At 40.5% G+C, this 20642-nt stretch overlaps 1 protein-coding gene across 3 annotated transcripts in view; it reads right to left on the reverse strand.

Annotated features, from left to right (window-relative positions):
• The window catches only part of Rad51b (RAD51 paralog B), a 527314-nt gene that overhangs the window by 40593 nt on the left and 466079 nt on the right, over positions 1-20642 (reverse strand). For 2 of the 3 annotated variants that reach the window (XR_001175093.1, XM_013016744.1), the window contains exon 9: positions 9456-9559. Coding sequence is in view for 1 of the 3 variants with exons in the window: in XM_013016744.1 (XP_012872198.1) it covers positions 9456-9559 (104 nt within the window). In the remaining 2 variants the exon portion in view is untranslated. Of the gene's footprint in view, positions 1-2286; positions 2387-9455; positions 9560-20642 lie in introns of all 3 variants that reach the window. The other variant, XR_001175092.1, reaches the window with a different exon arrangement.

The raw sequence follows: 20642 nt of genomic DNA on the forward strand, positions 1-20642 counted from the left end.
GTCATGTGTCAGGACTATTCCAACTGAAACAACACCCAGCATAAGAACAGAAAGTCAAGAAGTAGTTTATCATCTCCTTCCTTTCATGTCCCTGACCCTGAGTGGGAGCTGCAGTTCTCATATGTAACTCAGTAAGCTTTGTAGTTAAGTAAAATGGCTAGATTCAGTAGACATTGGGGAAAAGTCCGAGAGAAAGATAATGTGGACATTGTATTCATTCATTGAAAGCTAAAAGAATAATTACTAAGGCTTCACTTCCCTCCCCCCCCCACCAACTCCTCATTTTATTCCTGAACTTAAAAACTTTAAACAATAGGGCTTGGAATGTGGCTTAGTGGTAAAGTGCTTGCTTAGCATGCATGAAGCTCTGGGTTCCATTCCTCAGTACCTACCACATAGACAGAAAAGGGGCGAAGTGGTACTGTGGCTCAAGTGGTAGTGCTAGCCACTGAGTTCAAGACCCAGGACTTGAGTTCAAGACCCAGGACTGGCAACCCCCCCTCAAAAAAAAAAAAGACAACCACAAAAAACTTTAAACACTAATATCAACAACCCATTACATCTCAAAATGCATGGGATAATGGTATATAGCAAAAAAAAGAAAAAGAAAAAAAGAAAAAGAAAGCGGGCTCTGGACCTTGACAAATCTTGTCTTCAATTCTTAATATTACCATTGGATTCAAGTTATACATTGAACTCACTAAGTTTCTCTTTATAAAAATAGAGATGGTAAAATCCATATGGAAAGACTATTATAGGGACTAATAGAAAAAATGCAGCTGAAAGGTCAAATCTGATGGCAACAACCTGTCCATACTCAGGAAAACAAACTCTCTTCCATTCCTAGAAAATGAAAGAGTGTTAGTATTTCCTGGAACATGGCAACCCAAAAAGATGCTCTTCTTTTATCAAGCAGGGGGCCCTGAAATGGCAAGAAATGGGTTCCACACAAGCTGTCTCCTGCCTTCTCTCCTTTCCTCCATTTGTCTCGCTCTGTCTTTTCAAAAATAAAGAGGCAAGATTCATCACAATGGCAACCACCAGGCTAAGAAGAGCAGGTCAGAAAATTCTTTGTTCTCCTAATCATCACACTCTTTATTTAGCATAGCAAGATGGGCAATAGGAAGCTTTCGGCTTCAGGGTGGCCCCTCCATGAGCACAAATGGCATTTATAGGAGAGAGGCGATATAGCCAGCCCTGTTATAGGATGTTGTTCATAAGCAAAGTCACTACATTGGGAGGTTTATGTTCATTGTGAAGTTCAGCTTGGAAAAAGTTCACTTCTTCACAGGCCTGAAGCCAAGAATTTAAAAAGGTTGACTTCTATAGTTCATTGTGATGTGGGGTAAAAAAATTTTTTTTCCTGCAGAGATCTGTAAAATTCTTTAATGAAATGTAAAAAATGTAAAATCCTTTAATTGAAAGTGTTAGGACTGTAAGTATAACATTACCTGCAAAATTTGCAATAATTTGGTTAGGTTTGAGGACATTTCTTTTCCCCAGTGTCTTCTACTGTAAATTATCAGATAAAGTACAAAAGACAACAGCTCTCTATTTCTTCTACTTTACTGATCATGTGACTTATCATAAACCATTTAACTCCAACTGCCTACCCACATCTGTAAAATGAAAGGTTGGAATAGAATATGGGACTAAGGACCACCAAGTGAGAATCACCCAGCATGCTTGCGAAGAACCACAAATCGTGGGCTTGGTCTGTCCTCAATGAATCCATCAGGAAGGGCCTGGAATCTTCATTGATCAAAGCACCAGCATTTCCTAGGCTCACTGTAATTAAGTCGATGGATAAGATCCCTAGAAGGTATCTTCAATTGGACACTGTCAGATTCTAAATGTGTTTGTTCCGGTGACCATTGGTTCACAGTTCATGCAGATACAGAGTCCTAACCAAGGCTAAAACACAATATCCTACCCAATCTTCATTTTTAAGTGAGCCAAACACATTTCAACATCCTTGAGTCTCAGGTCACTGCCTTGTCCAAGAGATGTCATAGCTGTTTCCTATGTTGTTTCCCAACTGAAAGCGTTTTTCTTTTCTAGCCAGACAAACAGGGTCTTCAGTTTGGTTCCAAAGGCCTGTGTCTCTTCTATTTCCTGTAACAGCTCAGATTTCTCTAAAAATCTCTCACCCAGCTATTTGGCCTACTTTACTTAGCCAGTTAGAGCTAGGAGGGTCACTGCATAAGGGGATTTGGAACCAGACAAACAGTATGCAAAAATAAAACTAGTCAGAGCTAGAGGAGAAAGATGGCGGTGATAAAATACCTGGTGGAATGAGAGGCTCATTATAGGGGAAATCCACCTTTCAAATGCTCTGTGCATGGATCCATCATCAGATAGTCCCCTGATCGTAGAGATTCCAACACTCAAAGACAAAAATAAGGATTTATAATAAGTCTACCATAAAAATAAGTGCATTCAGTTTAACTACATCAATAAGCCTGTTTCTTTATTCATAGGTATGTCCTTTGAACTTTTTGATGTGAAAGAGCTTTTTCCTTTTTGAAATGGGGGTAACAACTAATTTTTCACCTCTACTTGATAAAAAATATTTTGTTTTCATTTAAACTCTTAATGGCCCCAAGAGAGTTAAAAAAAAAATCTCTGAGGGAAGACTACCTCTTCAGCAAAGATACTAGTCAACAAAGATCAGGGGAAAAAATGACAGCATAGGGTGCATAGTTTTAACCATTTTAGTTTAATAGTAGCTCCTTAAGGAGCCCTCTTTATTGAAACCATTCAGTACTCAGGATTTCTTGGGCACACTGGCTTTTCAAGTCCCATTTGGGTTTCTTTGTTTGTTTGTAGGTGGTAGGAAAGATATATTCTTGGTTGTTTTTTGATGTTGTTGTTGTTGTTGCTTTTGGTCTGTTGTGGGCCTTGAACTCTGGGCCTGGGAGCTATCCTTGGCTTTTCAGCTCAAGGCAAGCACTCTACCACTTAAACCACAGTGACACTTCCGGTTTTCTGGTGGTTAATTGGAGATAAGAGTCTCATGGACTTTCCTGCCTGGGCTGGCTTTGAACTGTGATCCTCAGATCTCAGCCTCCTGAGTAGCTAGGATTACAGGTGTGAGCCACAGGTAGCTGGCTAGAAAGATATATTTTTGTCTCAAATAAAAATAGGAAGTAGAGTGGGGTGTGTATTGGTCAAGTGGTAGTGTGCCTATCTAGCAAGTGTGAGGCTCTGAGTTTGAACTCCAGTACTACAAAAAACAAAACAAAACAAAAAAACAGAAAAAAACAGGCAGGCAGGCAGGCAGGCAAGAAAGGAAGGCAGGAAGGCAGGAAGGCAGGAAGGCAGGAAGGAAGGAATGAAGGAAGGAGGGAAGGAAGGAAGGAAGGGATTAGAAAGTATCCATTTGATATCTGTGCTCTCTCTGTTGGCCTTGTCCTTGTTCTTTGAGTATAAACTCACTGCAGTTATTTGCAGTTCCTCCATCCTTTCAGGGAAGATTTCTCAGATTTTCATAAAAATCTGAAAAAGGTTTTCTGCAGAAGAATCTTTTCAAAGTCACGTTTTCCGCCATCTTTTCAATACCTGTTAGAACGCTTCCGATGGAAGCTGTGGGCAGAAGCTGAGCTTTCACACGAGCAGCTCTGAAAAGGGAGGAAACACTTCTACCCAAGGCAAGGGGCTTGGCTGGGATTCCACGTTCCCTTTGCTATTTCTGCTTTAAAAAGAATTTTCTCCCACCCCTGCAGCATAGCCAAACTCTCCTCTAGTTAGTCTCTCTTTCTGTCTCTCTGTCTCTGTCTCTTTCTCTCACACACACCACACACACACACACACACACACACACACACACACACAGAGTGCCTAAAAAATAGCCGATGAGCTGGGATAGGAAACAAGAAATAATGATGATCTGGAACCATTTCACCAAAGAACAGGGATTCATGTTTGAGTTAGGGCAACTAAGTCTGATCCTTCTTTGGAGAAATCTGAGAGTAGAAAGATACACAACTTTGACTTACGTCATGTAAAACATCATCCTAGTATCTCTCTTTGGGTGAACACGGATTATAATATATTGCAAATCTACTTTAGAGCTTTTATATAGGAAAACTACTTTAGTATCTTTTCTTCAGTTATTCAGTCCTCCATTAAGCCTTCCTAACTACAGATAAAAGTTAAGATGGTAGATAATGGTAATAAAAACGTCTGCCTTTCCTACAACCTTGTCCCTAAAAGCTCCTGGAGAGCCTACCTCTCGCAGGCTCTGATTGGCTCAAAGGAATTCAAAGGAATTTCTAGCAGTATTCTAGGGGTAGCCTGTCTCCTTGTCTCTCATAGGCCTTAGCAGATTGGTTCTTTAAAAAAACATTTCCTGTAGTCTGCCTTTTTTTATGGTATTTTATAGAGCTATCTGCTTATAATTGCCAATGTATGATACTAACTTTTTAAACCAAAAATTGACTGATGCTTTCAAGGAATTATTAAACTATAAAGCTTAATTCTTATGGGTAAGATTAATTGGAAATCAGCAATATGTTCTTCCTCAAGGTTGGATTCATGAATAGATAAAAGAATGTGCTTCTTTTTCTTTCAAAATACTTGTATCTAGTGTGTGCCAAGCATTGTCCTTACCTCAGAGGGACCATGGATAAATTCCGTCACAGGTGTCAAGGGACTTGATGCAGGGCTTAAAAGCACAAGAAGAGGGATGAATACCAGGTACAGCTGTGACCCAGAGAGGACAGGGGCATAGTAAGTCTGGTGCCATGCAAATCTTCACTGTGATGATGTCTGAGACTTTGAAAATACACAATGGATGCTGAGAGAAGAATTCTATCGTGAGAAAGGAACCAGAGTATTTCCAAGGTACAAAGCAACCTGGGGGCTTTGTGAAAAGCCCGGAGGCTCAAATGAAGGCCCTGGCTGTGAGTAATCATATCTGTGCTGTCAACAATTTCCTAGCTTATCCCTACCGAGGAGGCAACTTCAGGGCGCCTCCTAGTAGAAGATGAAAATATTATTATAAAGTCTATTTAAATAAACCTCCTATACAAAAAGTCACCCTTTTTGAATTTGTTGAAATAAGAGAGTCATAATATTTATTTCATGAAGAGGGTGTGAGGCTTAGGATTAATTTACTTCATTACTCCTTAGAGTACTTTGAAATTTATAGAATCCCATATGTGGGTTTGGAGGAACTTGATGGGGAATATTCTAGATGCTCCATTAGGTTTTGTATCATCTTCAAGTGCAGTTACCTGCACTCCATCTTTTCTGATCATCATTACAAGACACCTGGTACCCCAAGGGCCTCCCAAGTACAGGCCTCAGCCAGTCTACTCTAGGTGATACCTCTTTAATCATTCTAGAAACTTCCTCTCCTCTTAATAATTCATGACATTCTTACAGCACATACTGTTCATATGTTTATGTGTCCCCAAGGAGACTATAGACAACTAGAGATGATCAACTAGCTTTCCTTGTTCTTTGACTCTGGTATCTTACATGGCAATTAGCAGACAAGAGGAAATTAAATAAAGGTTCATTGAATGAGAGCAAGAACTCTGCTCTAGTTACAAGGCAAAACCTTATCTGTACCGTCAGAGGATGCTTTTTATCTGTGCTGTGCATGGACACCAGCACTTCCCCTTTCCAACTAACAATGAATTTAATACCATCTATCACTTAAAGGAGAGGTTCTCAACCTTAGCCACACATTGCAGCCATTTGGGTACAGTTTACAAATGACAAGACACTGATGCCTGTTCCAACCTCTCCCATATCTAGCAAAAAATTTGATTTAATGGTTCATGGTGGAGGTTGTTGGCCATGGTCTTTTTTAAATGCTCCTGTGCTGAGTCTGCTATCTAGCTGGGCTTGGGTTACCCAGACTTAATATGGTACTTAAGGAGGTCCCCACCTTCTTCTGGAGACTCAATGTGCTGTGATGATTTCACCTTCCTTTGTGTTCAGCAGTTACTGTTGTAACCATTCACTAGGTAATAAACCAAATGCTTTCTTGGGACAGTACATCAATATTGATTAGTTTAGCTCCTGAGTTACAGTTTGATCACACACACACACACACTCACACATACACACGCATACACACACACACACACACACACACACACACCTTCTATCCTAAATTGGAAGCATCTGGAGGGCAGGAACTATGTCTAGTTCTTCCTGGCATCCTAATGACATGCACATAGCAGACCAGAAATGCTGTGATGACTTAAAACAGGGCCAACAACAAATCTAGCGGAGGCCATTTTAATTCTCCTGTAAAGACATGTCTTTGGGAAGAATAAAAATATTGAAGAAAGGGAGGGGCAGAATTGAAGCAGAGTAGAAAAAAAAGAGTAAATAAAAGTCAAGTGGAAAAAAAAAAGCTAAATTAGTCCAAGAGAAAATATTTCCCGGCTCCTTAAGAGGATTTTTTTTTGTAAACACTGAAGCAGAATAAACAAGAGAATTAACTTGGCTTGTGCCTTGATAAGGAGATTTCTTTCTTAGTTATATAATTTTACAAAGTTTCCAAGGGTGTAAAGAAAATAATCAGACAGGGAGGATTCCTTCTCCAGGGCAATACCATTCAGCTCTTAGGTTAATCAGCTTGAAGAGCTGCTAAGTTTGACCTGACCCCCTTCCACCTCTGTGATCCCAGACTAAGCCTAACATTCAATAGCCCTGGTGGAGAGCCCAAAGTCATAGAAACGGATAAAACATAATCCTCTTTCCATAACCTTGATCCCTTGGTGGAGTGACCTCTACATGCAAACTAAAAAGAAAAAAAAAACCTAAGAAGCAAAACTCCCCCCAAAACAAAAACCCCTCAAAAAACAAAACAAAACAACAACAACAAATTATGCCTGGTATCTTCTCTGGCTGATATCTCAGAGGCATAGAGGTATGGATAACTTGGAATAACCTAAGCCTGATTCTTTACTAAGTGGTGTTATAAGAAAATAAAACTTGGTGCAATTACCTTTGAGTCAAGCCTTAAAGCCCAAGAGGCTTATCTTCATATGGTTTCTATACTTTTCTGTGAACTAAGATCACAGGAAAGACTCCCTGCTAACTATGAGGAAAGGTCATCTGATAGAGATGTTTTCTGTATCAAACATTATCCTAGTCACAAATTTAACAAGTGGGTCCTCCAAAACAGGCTTATTTCTACAGAGTAATTAAATATATGTTCTTTTGCCTGTATTGTCCCTTAAAACATTGATTGTTTATTATTGCTTAAAAACAGGGCTCAAAGGAATTTAAACCGAATCCTAATTGATTAGTTGGGATAGTAACAAGTTGTCCTTTGTAGATTAAGATAACACCACTGACCCATCTAATAGGATATGAGCTAATAGACTGTCACTGATCCATCCACACTTGGCTCTTGGTTCTTGTGAACAGTGCCCTGAATTTGACCTTTTCTGCCAAGAGCCACCAAAATCCTTTAGTCACCAAAGAGATATAAAACCATAGCATTTGTCCTATTAGCCACTTCCTGTTGACACTGAACACATGGAAATGATTAGACATGTTATTACAAGGTGGAGAAAAATGTGGTTATAACTTTGCTCATAAACTCCAGCTAGAAATTGGTAAAACTAGAATCAGGGTGTCTTGAATTGATGATATCATATGTAAGAGACCACATCACAAAATCAGTGCGTTACTATAAGAATGTCATCTGAAATATAAAACAGAGATAAACCATCAGTTTTGAAGATGTGAGGTTAAAGATCTATGCAAGTGAATGAGTCGATACTGATTCACAAGAAATTTTTCTCCCTCTAGCGGAGTTTTAGATAGGAGTGCCTAACACTCCTTAGTGATATTGCCGATAGCTGCGAAGTTTGTCACTATTTACCACCTAGGCTATGCCCCAAAGCCCACTAGGGTTTCCAGGAATGTTTTGAATGTATTCCACCAAGAGGGGAAGAAGTGGACTCCATACCTGAATCATCAGGGAAAAGCTATCACCAAAATAAGGAGCATGCCAGGGCCTGAAAACCCATGAACACTTCCTTCCCTGATGAACACAAGCTGCTTTATCTTCTCAGACAGGGCTCACCCAATCACCAAGATGGAATGTTATTTACACAGTCCCAAGAAAACCAAGAAGAATCTTCTGGTCCTTAACCAAAGTTATTCACAAAGTTATGTCTAGAATAGGCAATGGCTCTTGTCTGTTTTGATGCTTCCTGCCTCCTTGATAAAGAGCCAATTACCTAATGCAGGTAAAGGCAACAACACCCACAAACACCCGTCCTACCTCTTCCAGAAAGGACCACCTGCATGATAGTTTATGTTTCTTTTATTAATTACCTGGATTTGCTGCTTATTTAGTAAGACAGGCAAATCTGGCTTCTAAATTCAAAACATCAGACTATTTACCCTGACTCTTTCCTTCTCCTTCTTGTAGGGTGAGATCATGATTGAGCGATCACAGCAGTATGAAGTAGAGGGAGGATGTGAGGAAAAAGAAATTTCCCTGGTTGTGAGAGAGGTCAGAGGGTGAGGTCTCTTTTTCTAGAATGGGTAGAGAAGATTAAAAAGGGTGGAGAGCAGAATCCATTTTTATTTTTATTTATTTTATTTGATTTATTTGTTGGTGTGGGGCTTTAACTGTGGGCCTGGACACTATCCCTCAGCTCTTCAGCTCAAGGCTAGCACTCTACCACTTGAGCCACAGCACCACTTCCAGGTTTTTCTGCTTATGTGGTGCTGAGGAATCGAACCCAGGGCCTCATGCATGCAAGGCAAGCATTCTACCACTGAGCTACCTTCTCAGTCCCAGGATCCTTTTTTAAATGTGTGTGTGTGTATGTGCGTGTGTGTTTGTGAGTGTGTACATGTGTTTATGTGTGTGTGCATGTGTGTGTATGTGTGTGTGTGTGTGTGTGTCTGTATTTGTCTGTGTGTCTTCACTCAAGGCCAGAGTAGAAATCCCACTAGGATGTTCATCCTTACAGCGGTCTGTCTGGCATCATTCCTTATTTGAAATCTCTCTCTTACTCAGTAATATAATAGTTCTCAGAGTCTGGGGGATCACTTACTCACTTAGCAGGATCTGTGCAGCTTCAGGCTTTCAAAGCATAAACATGCCAAGAAAGAACATGACTATTACTTAACTTATGTATAAATTTTTATCTAGTCCTTAACAAATATTAGCTAAGTAAAATGATCATTTAGGGAGAATTTGAAATCCCCATCAGTGTGGGTCTCAGTCATTTTCAAATCTCAGTGAGGATGCTAACTCTCTGGGATCTATCCTTACACTGTCCCTCTGCCTGTGGCTAACCCTCCTACTTCATTATAACTTCTGTTGTGGCAAGCAGCGTTTCTTTATCCTCCCCTGGCCAATGCTAGCCCTGAGAAGATAGATGGTCAACACTTTCAGAAGAGGGTCTGACTTTTAAGTTCCTTTTGTGCCCTTCATAGTCTGAGAACACTGTCAGAGTACTCACCTGTTTTCTCTCTGAATCAAGGTGCTGGAGAATCAGCCGGGTGTTCACGCTATGACTCCAGGTGTTTCCCAGTGCAGCTACAACACAGCTGGATCCAGAAGTACCTGAAATGAGATAAGGCAAAGCCAGGTTTATGGATGTCCCTTGCTTGTGATGGCATTTGATAGAAACAGTGCCCAGTCATTGCTCATTGCTCAGAGAGTACTTAGAGACTTGGTTTACCGCCACAAAAGCTAATCAATTAGAGGAAGAAGAGAGGGGTTAGGGAATGTGAGACCAAAAAACAAAAACAAAAACAAAAAACAAAACAAACCAACACTATCCCCCCCCCCCACACAAAACCCAAGAAACCAGCACTGGCGTTCCTTCAGCCACAGTGGCAATCATCACCGCTGGGCTGAGAGTGACAGTTACATGTCACCAAGAGTTTGCATCAGAAAGCAGCACGGAGTTGTTGCTAATAATGAACCACGTGCCTCCCCATCCCTGCAAAAAAGTATACTGCCATTTTACAGGATAACAGCCAGAAATGAAAGTCAGAGCTTAACAGATTTGTTAGAACATTTTAGTTTCATTTCCCATATCAATATAGAATATTGTGGCACATACGTAATTCTTTTGCTCTCCTCTTTCTGTATACGCACAGAAAAAGAATCTGGAGGACCTCAACATTTTACATAGAGTCTAGCTCTGACAGTCCTATTCCAAGAGAAGAATTCCTTTACCCTAAGACTTTCCTGTAAAGGGAACAATTGGAAGTAAACTTCATCTGGGTTCCTAATCTACCCCACCTTATACTTCAGACATTCCCTTACATCTCAAAGCTTAATAGTCCCTCTTGGCAGCACCAGAAAAAGACCATTCCTGATCTCTATGCTTTTCTTCCCCTGAGGCAAGCCTTCCAATTCTGCCACTGAGAAGCCAGGTTCCACCACTATGCCTAGCACATTCTAAAGTCTCTTCCAAAGTTGGCACAGGTCATGCCAGAGATCCTGGCCTTAGAGGAGTCACAAAGGGTATTATTTTGTTACCTCATAACCCCAGATGTCATCTCTATTCAATGAGGGGACTAAAGGGACTGAAGCCCGCTGAAGTTTAAAAAAAAAAAAAGGACTTCAATTTCTCATTTGTTGCTCCTACTGTGTCACCTCAATATGAAGTAGGAATGAGTTTCTTTTCTAGGTGTATTTTAGGGTGGTCTGAGGACTGCATATAGTCTTAAGCTCCTAGGCCTACATGCTACAGTTGATAGGTGTCAATTCAGTGGTTCTTAGCTGGAGTCAGCAACATCCAACTGAGATTGCGACTGGCACCTAGAAGGTAGAGATTAGTGACACTGCTAAACAACTTATAATACACAGGATAGGTTCCAAGACAAAAAAAAAAAAAAAAAACTCAGCCCAAAACACAACAGCACTAGGTTGAGAACCCATGACTTCGATAATCCCAACCATACATATTTTTCCTGGTTTAAGCAGATTCGGCAACTATTTAGATGGAAATAAATAACAAGGGCCTTGGCAAGCTGGGGATCCCAGCTGAAAGGGAACTTTAGCATTGGAAAGAGCAGCATTGGGGGTAAACATGGTTTATCCTATATACAAATCACAGCAAGCACAAATCAATGTAAAGCCAAATAATCTAGGCTGTGTGGATCTGATTATCCCATTCACCTCAGTTGTTTTCCAGGCCTGAGGATAAAATCTTAAGTCTTCAACAATGATTTCTGGGCACTTCTCTTCCACCTCTGTGTTTCCCTCTGGTCGCATCTTTCTTATGATGACCTCTTGACTTCTCTGTCCTCATCCTCCTTGACCTCTTGTCAGCAGTTGATAAAGCTTCCCCTTCTTGGCATCTCCTCTCCTAGTCTGTTTCTCCTTTTACCACAGCAATTACCTCTTTCCCTTCTCTGCTTTCTTTCCTCCCTCTCTTAGCTGGGGAGTTGGGTATGACCATTTTTTCCCCTTTTCTGATATCAAAGGCCTTCAGTGGCCATGAAAATAATGTTCATATAAATGTACCCTGATTATGAAGGCAAGTATTTGTCCATTAGCACACAGAAATTTCTTATTACTACAAAAAGATATACTCTCTTCCATTTTTCTTGACATATAGAATGCTCTCAATTCACCTTTCACTTTCTACTTCTTGAGACACATTTACAGGGAAATACTCTCTGCTGTAGAAAACAAACACTGCAAGAGAAATAGCAACTCTATTTGCATTTTAAAAGACAGCCTTAGTGAGAGAATTCATACATCACCCAATTCATCTGTTTAGAGCATATAACTCAATGACTTTTTAGTATATTCACCATTATTCAACAATCACTGCCATCTAGTTGAGAGCATTTCATCAGCCCCCAAGAAAGACTACACCTCTTAGCCATCAGTCTGGTATCCCATGCCTCATCCCAAGTCTAAGGCAATCATGAATCTATGCCTCCATAGATTCAGCAACTTGCTTTTGATCTTGGAGTGTGAGGGAGGCGATGAGGAGTAGCAGGACTGTGGTGAATTCATTCAGGACCTCAAGGGAACAGCCTCTATTTAGATCTAGTTGCTGTTGTCATGTGGCAAAGTGAGTTCATAGTTAACCACATTTTTTAAAAAAAAGATAAGCCACGAATCAATATTTTTAAGAAACATTTCCTGGCGTGGCTTAATTTTTACCTTTGTAAGTTTTAAAAACAAACACATTAGTGAGCCAGAGAGACCTCTATCCCATCAAGTTAACAATGTCTGCTCCATGGGGTGTTTTCTCACTGTTGACAAGGATGTCACTTCCATGTAGGTGATTTCTGAGCTTTTATATCATTCTCTGAATGACACACCTGCCCTTCATTTTCAACCAGATTTTTAGCATTCTAACTTTGATATCTTCAAATCAAGCTCATAGCTTTCCCTGTAAATGTACGCCCCTCCCCCTTTTTTTCCTTTTTCCTTTTTGACTTTCAGTTAATCTAGTTTGAAACCTCAGTTCTGTTTTTAGAATTCTTTCATACTTCCAATTAAGTGTGAAATCCTAGCTGCGCACTGGTGGCTCATACCTGTAATCAGGAGGTTAATCAGGAGGCTGAGATCTGAGGATCTCAGTTCAAAGCCATCCTTAGTAGACAAATCTGAGAGATCTTCACTTCCAGTTAACCAGCAAAATCTGGAAGTATGGCTCAAGTGGCAGAGTGACTACTTGCAGCAAAAAAGCCAGGTGAGAACATGAAGCCCTGGTTCAAGCTTCGATACCAGCATGAGTACATGTTCATACACACACACACACACACACACACACACACACACACACACAGAGTATGAAAGCCTGTTTATTTACCTATTCTCTACCCTACAATCCCTTTCCAACCTTAGGTCCATATTAGTGTCTACCTATGGGCCACTATTTGAGCTATCTCCCTGGTGTCCATGCAGCTATCAGCTTCTCTTTACCACCACATCCTCTGTGTTACTACCTGATCATCTTCCTTCAATCACACATTTAAACTTATTAGCTATCTTACCATGTACAACCAGCGTGTTCAAAAACTTTCAATGGCTCTCAGGTACCTTAAAACAATTCTAAATTCCTGAGATGGACATTCAAGGACCTTACCACTTCTCTCACTCCAGTTCAGCTTTTACTCCAATTTAATCACTTCTTGTCCAAGTCTCCTATTCAGCTGGAGTGTACCATATGTCCATAAGTTCAAGGTTTACCCAAGCCTTCAATGACATTTTCCATGCGTCAACTTCTCTTATCACCACAAAAGTATGTGGTCCTCTTTTATACATTCATAAAACCTTATTTCATCCTATTATGTTCTATTATGGTATATTATTTATACACTTTTCTTATTATCCTTAATATATATGATAAAAGAGTCCAAACCATGTCCAATTTATGTCAGCGTGCCTGAATCATTTCACATAGTCTGACACCAAGGATGCTTATAAATACCGATTAAATGATGAAACCATAAATTACTTCCAACAAAGTTTGGATCACGTTATATACTTACTTCAGCAACAGATTTACATTCTTAACTCTATCTTGTTTAAGATAAAATTAATAGGCTTACATTTTTTAAAGCAAACTTCAGAAGCCAGTTGCTTACATGTCTGTCAAGTGGCAGGATGGAGTGAGGCTAATCTTTAAAGTTTGCCAAGAAAACACTACATGTGATAATTAGGAGTTACTAATTGTATAAGCACTCATTTTCTTTTTGTGTGGGGGGGATAAAACTGGAGTTTCCCAGGTATTAAGGAAGATTCAGAATGATTTCAGAGATCACATTCTTATTTGGACCATAACTTTTTAAAGAACTCTATCTCATCAAACCAGTGAGAACCATATAAAAAAAGTTCTCATGTACTTGGCTGTTATCTAACTTGGGTCCCAAGTAAGAGCCATAGTACAAATCGCCACAGAAAATCTTCCAGTAAAACCTCTGAGAGTAAGTTTGAAGAACTGTATTTTCAGGAGGTTATACCAATATCAAGCCAGTCAGTGTAAGAGTAACTACTCCAAGGCCTTAAAAGTTAATGATGATATAGGCAATGTTTGTAAAAGTACCATATGCCAGGTACCATGTAAGCCCTTTAAACAGACAGAGCTTACACACTGTTTGAGTTCCATGTCTTAGTCCCATCTTTTTTGATCCTCACAACAACCTGTGAGGTGGGTAATATAGTCAATTCTATTGACAGACTGAGGCTGTGAAAGATTAAGTCATTCCCTTAAGGTCACATGGCTGGTTAATGACAGAGCCAGGCTTTGAAACTAGCCTAAGTTTTAACCACTACTTCAATTAGCCTTTTCCTACCTCATGGATGTCTTCAGTCAAACATCTTTCCATTCTGCTAGCCCAGGGGGTGGGGGATGGGAAAGGTGAGAGGGTGAGGGTCAGGTCCTAGAAAGCTTTGGAATGCACAAAGACCCACCTCTGACAAGAAGGTCTGTTGTGAGCATCTTATCACCAATCTGAACTCTACGTGTCACTCAGCTCCACACCCAGCTTCCTCTGTTCTGATGTACGCTGATAACCCAGGGTAAGAGGTTTCCAGAAAGGCAGCACATGCCCTGGCTTGGCACAGTATTTAACCTCACTCAACTGGCCCAGTGGATAGATCCATGCAAATCAAGTAGTCTGTTACTGACCCTCCCTGGTCAGATGTTTTAAAGTCTTGTCTGGAAAGTTATATCACTTATTAGAGCCTTGAGTACAAGAAAACACTTGAAGTTGATTGTACTAGTATTATCACTGGGAGATGGGGAATCTGCTAGGTACTATAGTTTTGCCATCTTAGTTTCAACGAGAAAATTTAGTGATCTCTTTATGTCTTTTGACTTTCTAGCATACTTATAAGAGGGTTGTCACAAATGATCATTAATGTTGTTTATGGGAAATTTATGGTTGGAAGAATTTGCTTACTGGTTTTTCAGAAAAGGTGATTTCCTCCCCAGTGACCTAATTGGTCAGGAAACAGATAAGTGAATCTTCTCTAGGCTGATTTTAAGCAGAAGTGTATTCTTCCTCTCTCCTTTTTGACAACTGTGACATTTAGAATTGCCAAGGCAATATGACTCCATTGTCTGGAATTTGGTTGCTTCCAATACAAATTTTATAAATCCAATAAAAGAACCGGGGTTTGAAAATATTTTCATTATCGGGGATTATCACAGGATTGAACCTGTAGAAACATCTGGGTGAGCTACAAAAGACTGTGGGAACATTCACTCACCACTCTCTGACCTTCTTTTAGGTAAGTCAAAGCAGGTTCTCTTTCTGTGATTGCTTACCCATCTGTAAAAAGTGAATAATAATTCATGATTGCTTACCCATCTGTAAAAAGTGAATAATAATTCCTGCCTTCAGGCAACCACAGGTTTTTGATTGGTGGCTTCTAGATGTAGATATTTGATATAGATAAATAATAGGAACAGTGGTGACCAAGCATTTCTCCTTCTATCTAAGATGAAAAGAACTTTTTAATTACCATCTTCTCTATTATTTTTATTCTGTTAATGATTAGGCAAGATAGTCAAACTTAGTAATGAAGTAGTTAAAACAATAGGATTCAGAATCTGGAAGGTCTTTCACGATTACTATCTTTTGGATCCAATTCCCTACTCCTCTGGAGTGGGAGGAGGACAGACTTCTTGGGTGAAAAGGAGCTATCTGCTTGGTTTGTATGCAGGGGTGTAGCCCTGAAAAAGTCAGACTGGAGGAGGATAGCCAGATTGTTACGTAGCCCTGACTTCCAGAAAGGTAATGGCCCTCTGGTACCAAGCTGTGTCAGTATTTAGAAGAGGCCTATAATGAGAAAACTCCTTCTCTGAAAACATGTCAATTTATGACTCCTCTGCTAGGTATTTCTGGGAGGTCAGACTGAATCTCTAGTGCATAGCAAAAAAGCATTTGCCCCCAGAACAGATGGGTCAACTTTAAAAGAATAGACTTTTACATGTTCAAAAAGAAAAGTGAAAAAAAAAGCACAATCAAATAAACCCAACCAATCAATCAACTAAACAACCAAACAGCCAAACAAACAAAAAACTCCAAAGCAGTGACTCCCAGAATAGGAACAGAGGGGAAGAGAAGGAAAAGTTCAAGGCTTTGGAGGGTTGGATATTCTGAATATTTGATCCCTCCTGTTAATTATGATGAAAAGAAACCTACTGAGACAAGGAGGAAATTAAAACAAATGTGGTAGGGAAGGATAACAATACATGTATTTTCAGGATTGAAATAAATCTAGGGTTGGGGTGGTATGCTACCAATGGAACTTCCAATGTGCTTCGTGATAGCCTGTGGTCAGCTGCTGGCTAGGAGGCCAGGCCACCACCTGCAAGTTCTATTTCTGCCTTGGCTGTGGGCTTTTAATAAGTCCAAGTAGGACAAGGAGAGTGGTATAATGAAGAACAGTGGAGTAGGCCACGGTAGTGACTCACTTCTATCACCTCTCTAAGCCTCAGTTTCCTCATCTGTGACAAGAAGGGGTTGTTTGAAATGACCTAAAAAATTTGCAACTCCATTAAAAATTCTAAGTCTAAGCTGGGTGCCAGTGGCTCACGCCTGGAATCCTATCCTAGTCAGGAGGCTGAGATCTGAGGATCACGGTTCAAAGCCAGCCCGGACAGGAAAGTCCGTGACTCTCATCTCCAATAAATCACTAGAAAACGGGAAGTGGGGCTGTGACTCAAGTGGTAGAGCACTCACCTTGAGCTGAAGAGCTGAGGGACAGCACCCAAGCCCAGAGTTCAAGCCCCATGACGGAGGAAGGAAGGAAGGAAGTGAAGGAAGGAAGGAAGGAAGGAAGAAAGGAAAGAAGGAAGGAAGGAAGGAAGGAAGGAAGGAAGGAAGGAAGGAAGGAAGGAGGGAAGGAGGGAAGGAAGGAAGGGAAATTCTAAATCTATAGTATTTTAAGGACAAAAAATAAATGCCTCATTCAAGACCTCATTTTCCCCCCCAGGCAATGTGAAAATGTAGTGTGTTGAGTGCTATTATTGAATGGCTGCTCTGTGAGCACCTGGAGACAGTGCAAACCTGTGGCCCTTTTCCATTAGCAAAGTTCTCTTCAGACTAGGGATTTTCTTAGTCTGTTCAACCTACTAAAATAATTATGATGGGTAAACATGTATTGGCCAGTGGCCAAGTCCCAGCAAACAGAACTTCATAATAATGAAGCTGAAAGAGAAGTCTGGATGCTAAAATAGGGATTAGAAGATTATTATCTACTACATTCGGTTTCTCGTTTGAAACCAGGCCTCAGAAAGTTGCTGAGCCTAATATATGTTTTTTTTTTTAATTGGGTCATACATCTCAACTAGGAAAGTGGCTGAATATTGGTTACTTCCAGTATAAGTGTGTGTGTGTGTGTTTAGGGAGTAAATATGCTTTCTCTCTAAATTTCCAAGTAGTCCAAGTTACCTGTCAGTGGTTTACCAACTTTTGTTTTACTTAATGTAGAAAGAATTTCAGCAACTGGAGCTGAAGGAGATAAAATCTATTTTATGAAAGTGGGAGGGAGATTGGCTACATTAGGTTATTTCCAGAACAAAGATTCAAGGTGACCTACCAAGCCATTGGTCAGAGGTACCAAATAAACAACTGGGATAGGCTCAGGCATCCATTCTTCAGTGAAATTAATTTCCTTGGGGGCTTGTAGTTCACTAACTGAACCTGTGAACCAGCTGTATTTAGTGTGCATGCCACTTCCTCAGGTCTCTAAAACTGACAATGGTCTATAGGTCAAGTTCCAACGGAAGTGATATTTCTGATCTAGCTCTATAAATACAGCACTGGAAAAAACCATCAGCTGCCGTGGCCCAGGGACCACACTCTATTAAGTAAGTAACCACAGTATCTATGCTACCATTTTAGATAGGAAAGAAATATCTTGTGTGTGTGTGTGTGTGTGTGTGTGTGTGTGTGTTTAAATAATCTTCTGAGATTCTCAAAATACTTTAAGGCTATTAGCCTTTCAGATTTACAAGTAAAGGATCTAAAGCATAAAATCATGTAACAACTGCCTCACCCAAAACCATTTGCCCACTGAGGAAGGCAGCAAAAATAAGGTTGCTTCACTTTAGGGAAGCAGAGAATTTCAATTCCAATGTCTTTTGGCTAGGAATGAAGGAACAAATCCACTCCTCCAGTTTGTGCTTGTATTATACATCTAGGCTGATTCAAGTCTCCCTATAAAACCTGTTATTGGGGAAAGTAAGAAATGTGGAGCAGAAGACATAAAAGGTGAGGCAATCCTCACCTTTGGAATGCAAGGTTTAGGGGTGGATTAGTCCTCCACAGCAGTGAGTGGAGCAAGAAGGGAGCTAAAATTCTAGGATAAAGGCTAGTATGCATCAGCACAGATCATACAACTCCACTGGCTTGGGGGGCAGGGAAGGGGGTTGTGATAAAATAAGTTTCCCAGAGTGGTGGAATATACATGTAAGATATCATCCAACAAGGAAGACGCTTTTGAAATTGGAATGAGGATGTTTTAGAAATTATGTTGAGATCACAGAGATAGATTGGGGTTGTTCCGGAAAAGACAAGATGTATGATCACCCTTTAGGGAGGCCACGAAACAAATGTCCAGAATGAGGGTGAGGGTGCTTACTCTACTTAGAACAGGTCAGGATGGAAACCATCTTTGGCCATTTGCTCCTGAAGGGATCACTGTATCAGGCTTCTCTGTGTGTTTGCAGGAACAATCATCAGGTTCCTAAATAGTGCTAGGAGAACAGTGGCAGGCTTGAGAACAGAACTGTACTAATCCCTGAGGTCCTTGTATCTGGGTAGGAAGAAGCCATCTCTTCCCACCAGTGCAACTCCCAGGAGGCCACATCTTTTCCAGTATTCCAGTTTTCCTCCTGCTATCTTCTATTTAAGGGTAAAAATCTTAAATGGTCACCTGTAGTCATAGCTCCTGAATCTCTGAAACAAACTTTTTAATTAAAAACAAATTCACTAGTGGGCACAGTAACTCAAACTTGTCATCCTAGATACCTGGGAGATAGAGACTGGGAAACTGTAGTCTAAAATAAGCCTGGACCAAAACAAACAAACAAACAAGTTCAGGATACTTCATCTTGACCAATGGGTGGGTGCAGTGATAAGTTCCTATTATCACAGTAATGCAGGGAAGCACAAACAGGAAGACTGTAATCCAGACATAAAGAAAGACTTTATCTTGAAAATAACTAGCACAGCCAGGTATTGATGTCTCATACCTTTAATCTTAGATCTCAAGAGGCTGAGAGCTGAGGATCACAGTTCAAAGCAAGCCTAGGCAGGAAAGTCTGTGAGACTCTTATCTCCAATTAACCACCAAAAAGTTGGAAGTGGAGTTGTGGCTCAAAGTGGTAAAGTGCTAGCCTTAAAAACAACAACACAAACTCGACAGTGCCCAGGCCCTGAGTTTAATCCTTAGGGCTGGAGCACATGTGTGCAGCCCCTGTCCCTGCCCCCCTCCCCAATATAATAGCCAGAACAAAAAAGCCTGCCAGTAGTGGTAGAGCATCTGCCTAGCAATTGGAAGGCCCTGATTTCAAATCCCAGTATAGAAGCAACAACAAAAAACAGTTCACTTATTGGAGAAAACACATCAATGTTGGGTAAATCTTAACAAAATAAAGCATAGAAAACAAACCTAAAGCAATCTAAGACATTTTCTTTTTGAATTTCAACTCCATTCAAGTCAGGAAGATGCTTACACAGAATATTTTTATCCCACCACTACTACATGTGTTCTCTTTGCTTGCTGTGAAGTCTTCAAATCAGGCATATCAGCTGTCTTGGCCTGAGTTTTGCTTTTCTGCTTCACTGTGGAATCTGGGGCAGCAGGATGCCAGAGCTAGACTCATGTATTGTACACATCTCATCAGCTCACGTTCTGATCACTGGACATTTGTTTCAGGAGACATGGGATGATACAGAAGACAGCTGCTCAAGCTGATATTAGACTGGCTATAGTCCCGATGGTTGGGAGAAAAATCACTCAGACATGTGTATGTAGCCAAACTGCTTTTGGAGAGAGCTTGGAAAGGGTAAAAAATGGCTATATCTTTTTTTTGGGGGGGGTCTGGTCGTGAGGTCTGAACTCTGGGCCTGGGCACTATCCCTCAGCTCTTCAGCTCAAGGCTAGTGCTCTACCACTTGAGCCACAATACCACTGCCGGCTTTTTTCTTTTTGCTTATGTGGTGCTGAGGAATTGAACCCAGGGCCTCATGCATGCAAGGCAAGCGCTCTACCACTGAGCCACCTTCCCAGCCTCAAAATGGCTATATCTTTTATCAGTTACTCTTTGTGGGGAAACCTAAGCTATCATGAAGTAGTTTTTGATAGTTTTATATATTGAGGATCTAGTTTGAACAATGGGAAAACTGGATGACCACCCACTTCGCTGAAAAGCAAGAGGCCAAATATAGGAGCATGGTTTGCAAGGAAAAGCCAGGTCAAGGGGCTGAAGGTGATACAGACTCAGGCCTGGATAGATAAGCCTGCTAAGCAGCAAGGACTACAGACAGAAATAAATGCTTTTATTTATTAGGAATTATGTTGTTGATAAAGAAATTTCTGTGAAACCATCAGTGGTATAAAACTATTAGTGTGAAATGATGCTTCAACTAAAAGCAGTGTCTAATCCTAGATTGCCTCCTGGAAAAACTTGCCATAAGAACATTACTGGGAC

The sequence above is a fragment of the Dipodomys ordii genome, unplaced genomic scaffold (genome assembly GCF_000151885.1).
Source record: "Dipodomys ordii isolate 6190 unplaced genomic scaffold, Dord_2.0 Scaffold2, whole genome shotgun sequence".
Classification (NCBI taxonomy): domain Eukaryota; kingdom Metazoa; phylum Chordata; class Mammalia; order Rodentia; family Heteromyidae; genus Dipodomys; species Dipodomys ordii.